The sequence below is a fragment of the Solanum pennellii genome, chromosome 6, assembly GCF_001406875.1.
Source record: "Solanum pennellii chromosome 6, SPENNV200".
In the NCBI taxonomy this organism is placed as follows: domain Eukaryota; kingdom Viridiplantae; phylum Streptophyta; class Magnoliopsida; order Solanales; family Solanaceae; genus Solanum; species Solanum pennellii.
In genome coordinates, this window is record NC_028642.1 from 52,226,922 (window position 1) to 52,235,123 (window position 8,202).

At 36.2% G+C, this 8,202-nt stretch overlaps 1 protein-coding gene across 2 annotated transcripts; it reads right to left on the reverse strand.

Moving 5' to 3' along the window:
- Positions 1-272: 272 nt before the first annotated feature.
- LOC107023221 (nuclear poly(A) polymerase 4-like) lies at positions 273-6,902 on the reverse strand. Of its 2 annotated transcripts, none has more exons than XM_015223841.2 (12): positions 6,364-6,902; positions 6,205-6,282; positions 4,484-4,591; positions 3,703-3,765; positions 3,462-3,623; positions 2,904-3,017; positions 2,745-2,807; positions 2,323-2,652; positions 2,077-2,241; positions 1,091-1,933; positions 830-915; positions 273-734 (listed from the first exon to the last, which is right to left on the reverse strand). In XM_015223841.2, the coding sequence occupies exons 1-12, from the start codon at positions 6,499-6,501 to the stop codon at positions 710-712; spliced, it is 2,175 nt and encodes a 724-aa protein (XP_015079327.1). In that variant the 5' UTR covers positions 6,502-6,902; the 3' UTR covers positions 273-709. The 2 variants fall into 2 exon arrangements, with proteins under 2 accessions (XP_015079327.1, XP_015079326.1); XM_015223840.2 differs by having other exon boundaries at positions 1,040-1,933.
- Positions 6,903-8,202: the final 1,300 nt, after the last annotated feature.

Below are 8,202 nucleotides of genomic sequence, written 5' to 3' on the forward strand. Positions count from 1 at the left end.
CCATCAACCAAATATATTAATTCAAATTTCAGTCTTATATTCTCTGATTGATAAATCTATTGATTTAATAGTGTTTCAGATTCTATAAATCGTCCAAGTTTCTAAAATTGGATAGAGTCGCATTAATATGAAACGAAAATTATTTTATTAATTTAACAAACAATAAAAGAGCAATTAATGAAAAGCAGTTTTCATGATCCTAAAGACATCAATTACCACCAAGGAAACATCTCTACATTCGTAAGATAAGATAGTGGTAAAATTTGCATATATTCTGCCTAGCATAGACTCTGGGATTTCACAGGAGATGTTATTACAAACATCAAGTACCAATGACCCTAATTCACACGCACAAAGGAAAAAAGGAAATTGGGAAATATGGTGTGTCATTAATTGTCATCGGAATACAAATACAATTAAGAGACTGAAACTCTCCAATAAGCCGATTACAATTGAGATTTTCCATGAACTAAAGATCAATTGAGTGTAGGAAGAACAATCTTCTTCAGCAGTGTTTCGAGTGTTTTTTTCTTTTTATATATAAACTGAAATGTACAGGAGTCCAACTCTCCGCAAAATATCCCTCTGAATGTTTGACATGCAAGCTGCCTGGAATAGAAAAACATAGAGAAATGACAGCCAACAAGTAACATCATACTTACCATGTTGCGTTGGCTTTTCATCCCTCAATGCTGCGACTCCACTTCTTTCAAGCTGTTGATGTAACACTTAACCTACAAGACAAACCATAAAAGAGAACCAAAATACAGCACCTTTAAAGACAAAAGGACTGATATATAAAACAAAAAGTAAGTGCCAAGTATCAAACCGTGAAACATGCCCTGTAGAGGATTTTTGTACAGACTCCGATCCAATGCTATCCGGAGATGTTAAAACTCCACGAGCAGCTTTTGGCTTCATGAAACACAAAAAGAATAGAACTGGTCAAAGTTATGGCAAAAGCTAAAAATGGAAGTATGAATTATAAAAATCAATGACGTCAGAAAGATAAAAGAGGCAAAATCGACTGATTCAAAACCTCTAACTCCCGCAACGCATCTTCTAAAAATCTTGAACCATTTTCACATACATTATTCAAAAGAGACTTGGACTCTGCTCTGTATAAGTCACCCTGAGAGGAACGGAGAGAGTTGCCACCAGTACTGCCCGCTGCATAACCATCATGGCCGAGTCGGAGCAATTCATGCGCAGGAGCTCTAGAGGTACCAGCTTCAACAAGGTTTGTGACACCACTAGACTGATATACACATCCATCTTCACTTTCCACACATTGTGCTCTTCGTGACTTCCTTTGTTCAATATTAACATCCTTGTCAGGAATAGCAAACTGCATTTTATCATTCGTCACATTATTTGAAATTTCTTCACTCTTTCTCTTCCCTCCAGTAACTGTCGAGAAACACTGTTGTAACAACATGCCACTTCTCTCACCAACAATAAGTTCAGGCGAAGGTGATTCCCTTCTTGGAGGGCTAATTGATGGTCTTTTGTCCAAACTCTGGTGACTCTCTTCCACACCTTCAAGCTCTCTTTTCCTTTCCAAACCTCCTCTTTCTCTGGATCTTGACCTAAAAATAATAGTGACAGGCTTCTCTCCCAGCTGCCCACTCATTAGCCTTGGTGTTTGGTTTCGTTTATAACCATCTGATAGAACATAAGAGGGAATCTGCTTTCTACGAACATGGGACACAAACATTTCCATTCCTGGTTTCCAATACATATACATGTTTACTTGGTGTCTAAACTCGTCAACTGTCCCACGAATATCAAACTGCTGACCTTCTTGAACCAACTCCCCTGGCCTCCTCTGCAAACCCATGAAAAAAGCACGATGAGCACACTGTTTGGACGGGTCCACATACTCGTGGGGATAAGGATGGCACTGCAATTTCCCAGATGTGTCCCGCTCTATCTGCAAGGATAGAACAAGAATTATAAGTAAATGGTAAAAATCTGCTTCACTTGCTACCTTCTCTTTTTTCTTCTGTAGAGGCTCAAACACAAAGGAACCAGAGCCTCCTGAGTATCACTTATTTCAAAAAGTATAGATGTTACCATCAAAGTAAGCTGCCTTAACCGAGATTCGACCCAGCCTCTCCACACAAGTAAGTCATCAACATCAGCTGCAACTATGTCAACTTGCAAATAGTTCTTGTAGCTTTCGAAGAAAGGATACTGCTCAAACAATGCAGTCCACCGGGCTTTATTGAGGTCAATTTCCTGATATGGAAAAGCAAAAAGGAGTAAAAGCCAGTACTAGCTAATTACACAACATAATGTACAGAGGGGAATAATTCATACCTGACATATGTTGTTACCAAATTCAAATTGTTCTGTCATAACACGAAGAGTACTTGCAGAGACATTGTAGCTAGAGTTCATGCAAGGATAGGCAGGTGTAATAATTGGCATCTGATGTGTCCGGTCCCAAGGATTTTTTCGTGGATCCCAGATAGAAAATCCAAATTCTTTATCCTCTATCTGACAAAGCATCACAGGATTTGGCCAGCGCCATTGTGTATATACGCGGAAAAAACGAGAAACCAGCATACTCGGAACAGCATTTGGATAAAGTTGGCAAACCCGAGCAACTAGAAGAGCCCAGTTAACTCCACCAAGAAATCCAGTCACCTAAAAAAGAATCCAAGACGAACAGGTCATAGAAAATAGCAAACATTAATTAAGCCAGAGAGGAGGGAGTACCAAAAGAAAAGTGAACCTACATTTGAATAAACACCACGCTGTTTAGCCCAAAACTTTAAACATCGAAGTGTGATCCGGAAAAACTGCATTGCAGAAGACAAATGGGTTATTACTAGCAAGAACTAGAATATCGAAAAATTTACTGGCCCTCTGTTTCCTTTTTGGTTGGGGACCATCACCTCAATATTTGGAACATCTTTAAGGATTTTATCTGCCACCCTGCAGCCATTAAGGCTCCTTACAGTTGGCTCATCAACATTGCAGAACACGGATTCACTGGATATGTCCAAGTCCTGTCACAAGAAGATGTAAAAGGAAACATCAGGCATACTATAATTAGTGGTCGAAGCAGCTGATTGATGCCAAAAATTAAATGTCAGTTCCATTTAGAGAAAATAGAGCATTCACGTATTCCAGTCTTGTCTGGATCCCATGACTTGGTAAGCTCCAGGAATGGTCAGGTATACCATGAATATAACAAATGAAGAAATTCAACAATGTAAAAGCCCTGAATCCAGAAAGGATTAAGCTGAAATTCACATTGCTGCAGGTGAAAAGGAATTAGCATCCGGAGTACAAGCAGAAGTCTAAGAAAAATAAGGGCCTTTTTCCAGAACAAAATGTTGGTGTGGGAAAATAAATTTCTTCTGAAGCAAAGTTTGATCTATAGAAAAGGTGTCCCTTATAAGGAGGAGGCCAAAAGGAAATGGCAGCTTTCACAAAGATGTAACACTTACATCTGGCACAACCAAAAGAGAAATGCTTGCATAAAGAAGATCAATTGAGATCCCATCAAACTTAAACTTCATAACAGGGACATGTGCATCTGGGACTGGTTGTAGTTCAGTAACTTCTTCCCTCTCCACCAAAATATTATGCAATACAAAAAAGAAGTCATCCTGGAAAACAAGGTTGATATTAGATGCAATATAAAATGGCCAACTTAAACTTGAAAAGAAAACCAGAAACCAAAAGGACCTCTCGGTTCACATAACATGGTCCAACACATAAGGTATCTATGTCAGCTCCAGGACCATGCACCTACAAAAAGAAATCATATTTAATTAGTCAAATAGAGTTGCTCAGGGACATCAAACAATCGGTCATTCCCCGCAAACTGTAAAGCTTAATAGTACATAATTGTAATTACATGTGTTAAGGGAGCAGGTGCAGCTTCAAGAAAACAAACAGCATAGAGCACTGCAGACCCACCCAACCCACCCATCCACCCAAAAAAAAACTCCTCCCAATGACAGGCGCCAACTGTGTTTTTGAGCAAAGAGCTCCTGTAGAAGAATCTATCTTAACGAAAAATAACAATAAGGACAACTGAGTGAAGTTATGTTTGGGTTGAAAATTGAGAATAGTCACAAAAGGGAATATTATTGTGTGAAAAACGATCAGCTTGGTACAAATACAAAATTCAGAAGTCTGAAGAACAAGTATAATGCATGAGTTGCATCAATTTAGGACCAGAGACGCAAGCTTGTTTTGGACACTATTCTAGTTTTTGTGGCATACTTGTACCACTCTGACCCAAAAACTGTTAACAATTAAAACCAACTATTTCATGCTTGCATACAGTTAATTTCACATCTTGTGATATAATATAATAACACCAAGGACTTTGCTAGGTGGCACGGTGAAACAACTTTCCGACTATTTCTAGATCTGCAATTAAATTTCTTGTTATGTATATCTGAGCAAAACATTAAACATATACTGTCCAAGAAGGGAACTTCAGAAAGAAGCTGCTTACCCCAAGTCGATAAGAACCAAAAGTTAAAATGACAGCATTTGCATCCTCAACCATCTGATCATTGTACCCTCTCAGTCGAGTAAGATCTTTCACCCAGTCCTTCACAATCTGAGAAGGTAAAGATCCAAAAATGTCACTAGACTGGGTTGAGAAAAAACTAAAAACGAAAATTTTGAAATGCAAAGGAAATAAGAAGATAACAAGCTAAAAACTAAGGCTACTCCTTCCACTCTTTCCACAAGACATTGAGGGGTAAACTGAAAACAAAATTCTATTTTAATTTTACTAACCCAAACAAAAAAATATAAAGGAGAGAAATAGTCCCCCCCCCCCAACACCCACCCCGTGATCCTCATTCCTTACCATCGACTAAGGAATATCATTTGATTTCCTTCATCTTAGTATTAAAAAGTGTTGTTAAAGGTGATGGTCTCACGCCATTCATCGCCTATTAGCTTTGTGGCGCGGTAATCTTCAAAAAGCGATGCCGTGGCAAGAAAAACATAGTCTTTTGCAATCTCTTAAAGGAGGCGACCAATTCAGGGTTTTAAAAGTTAAAAGGTAATTTTAGGGGTTTCTTTCCAAATATGTCCAGTTGCATTCTTAGACTGCGACAGATGCTCCAACCAATCGACACAACAAGACTTCTCCGGAACCAGCCAAATTTTTCCGGTGAATCCAAAGTCCAACCAATAAATATTTCTTCTTCTTCAGAGCTCAGAGTTACTTTTACCACTGTGTTTTTTCTCGATGTTTTGACTTTTGTTCTGTTTTTCCTCATTCAAGTTCTAGACTTTAGTATGTACTATCTATTTTCAGTTTGTAACTTGAAATATTTGCTAACATGTTATTGCTATTGAGATTTTGATTGTTTATATATGCAATTAACTATTCTAATTTTTTGGTATTTACTGGCATCACAAGATCCTTGTTGCCTTTCGTCCTCCAAAACACTGGTATTAACCTATGAATACTACAGAGTAAGGCAAAAAAAAAACTATTAGCCTAGAACGGCCTAACATGAAAGGACATCCGCAATGACATCATTTTGTTCATTGAGAGATCAGGGAAACAATCCCACCACTAAACTGGAAAGAAGGAAACTTTGGAGCAGATAAAACTGAAAATATTTCGTGATCAGATATTACATTGCTGAGTTAGAAAACAGTTACATTTAATACATCGAATGTTACTGCAAATTAGTGAGTAATAATCTAGTGCCGAATCAGACTAAGAAATCCAAACAGGGAAAAACAAAGAAGCATCAAGTGGATGGTCAACAATTAATAAATGCAGGTGAATGGGGATACATTATTTTCTATTTCACGAAGTTCAGTAAGATAAAAGAAATTCCCAAAAAAACACAGCAATGATCAGTTCTCTCTTTGCTGAAATCTAAACCACCATCCAATATTTGACCAATTCAAAGTGTATGCAGTTACCATTCACAGCCTACTCATCCCATGTTCAGACATCAGCAATTACAACCGCAAATTGAGACAAAATAGTTAGATCAGCTATATGAATTCTCAATATACATTTGGACCAATTCAATTTCACTATTAGAACACTTAGTATTCAGGAATCATTGAAACTCCACCGTCTCATAATCATATGTTACTTCATATTCAATTCCTTGAGTCTCAACCAACATCCTAATTTTTCTGATCTCCCAGAATTCCTCCTTAATCACCAAAACATAAAAGGAAAAGAGAAATTACCTGCTTTAGCTGGCAGAGAACTCCTTCTCTCTTAGCAGCCTCCTCAGCGCTTTCACAAAGTCCAGCACCGCCCAAGAACTAGAATTCACAGTCATCATCATCGTATACTGAAGCACAAAAATCAACATAGTAAACAAAAAGGAACCTTAAAGATCAAACCTTTTCCAACTCTTTGGTACGCTGAATATCAGCCTCCATAGGTCCTGCTAGAGACAAGGGTTTCGTTACCCCATACTCCTTAGGCAGTGGAACCTGCTGGGTCGGTGGCAAAGTAATGGAACAATTGGAAACCCCCATCACTTAAACAGGACAGAATTTAAAAACTTCTTGCGGTAGTTCGATATAAGGACCAAAGATTCAATCTTTATAGAGGAAATATGGAGAAATTGACCAAGAAACGGATCGGAAATTCGAAATTCGAACTCTTATAGAAGCGAAAGTTGAATTTTGGGGTAGACCCAAAAGATAAAAGGGTAACAAATATGAAGAAAAAGGGGTTTCTTGACTTGTAAATACCCGATTAAGGAAAAAAAACACGCGGTAGATCTAAAACCTGAAGAAGAAGAAGGGTTTGTTCCTTTGGGGGCTATAAAGGGTCGGAACACGAAAGAGAGCACGTTCCCATTAGGAGTTGGAGTAGGAGAAAATTGAGGATATACATTACATTGTTTTTCTTTTTTTGTTCGACAAACGAAAAGGTGTGTCTTTGATATTTTGTAGGTTTTCCACCACTTGGCAACTTTTGGACTTTCGTTAGTAGCAAATTTTGAAATATCACAAAGTTATCATATTACTTGTTTGATTTTTGAACTAATTTTAAAATTTCTTTTTAAAAAATAAAATATTATAACAATTTAAGTGATGAGATAATAGAGCAATTCACTTAAATTATGACAACTTACATTGTTTTTTTTTTTTAAAAAAAAGTGCCTATTTTTTATTCTTTATCTTAATGAAATGAATTATTTATTTAACAGAATACTATTAAAAATAAATATTTTATTCTTCTATCTAATTTCTAAATGTATCGAAGTCCATCTACTTCATTGCCTCCAACTATTTCTCATACCTTCATTGAAATAAACACCGACGAAACATTAGTCAAACCAAAAGACATCATTAAAAACTCATGATTATACCGAGTTCCTAAAGCCATAGATGGCACCCGTATAAATTTTAGCTTAACTTAGTGAAATTTTGGAAATTAACTTGGATTCTAAATATCGTTCATAAATCACGCGAAACTGTTTATAGTAAAATTTCATTAAATTGATACTCGATAAATTAATAATCTCTCTAAGATATTATTTTCCTCTAGTCCCGACTTGGGCTAATGAAAAAAATCACCCATTTAGATAAGATAATAAGATATTCAAAATACCCCTATATAAATATATGATCCGATTTATTTTATAAATTAATAATTCTCTAAAGTACAAATATATTTGATACAATTTAGAAAAATATGATTTTATTTTATTTCCTTTCTTCTTCTCTAATTTTCATGTCACCACCTCCCACCACTTTTTCAAGCTTAAACTCCTTCAATGGAGGTTAATTTTTTTTTATCAAATCCATTTTTAAGTCATTTTTCTTCTTCTTCAGTGTATTGCTTTTTTAAAAATTTACTATCACATCCCTCTACCTTTTTTGCAGGGTCAATAGATACCAACACCCGTATTTCATATTTGATCGCTCCTTCTTCTCTTTCCACAAAACAACACTAAAAACAAAGAAAAATAATAAAAGAAAAGAAAAAAGCACAAAAAAAATATAGAGTGTATGAAAAAAGACGATTTTCAATTTCACATTTTTCGTCAAAAAAAATGAATATAAACACTCAAATTTTATAATTTTTCTTTTTTCCTCTCCTAGTCTCCTCCCTCCTCCTCCTCTCAAAACAACACTAAAATAGAAAGAAAAAAAGAATCTAAAACAATTTTAGAGAGCAAATTAAAAAAATTGTTGGGTATAGTAAAGAAGACAACTACTATGGGA

Excerpts from the sequence above, each read along its gene's own strand:
- LOC107023221 (XM_015223840.2), bottom strand. The coding sequence starts at position 6,501 with ATGGGGGTTTCCAATTGTTCCATTACTTTGCCACCGACCCAGCAGGTT. Across the intron at positions 6,283-6,363 it reads GTACCAAAGAGTTGGAAAAG|TTCTTGGGCGGTGCTGGACT; the intron begins GTTTGATCTTTA and ends TGTGAATTCTAG. Across the intron at positions 2,808-2,903 it reads AAGATGTTCCAAATATTGAG|TTTTTCCGGATCACACTTCG; the intron begins GTGATGGTCCCC and ends TCTGCAATGCAG.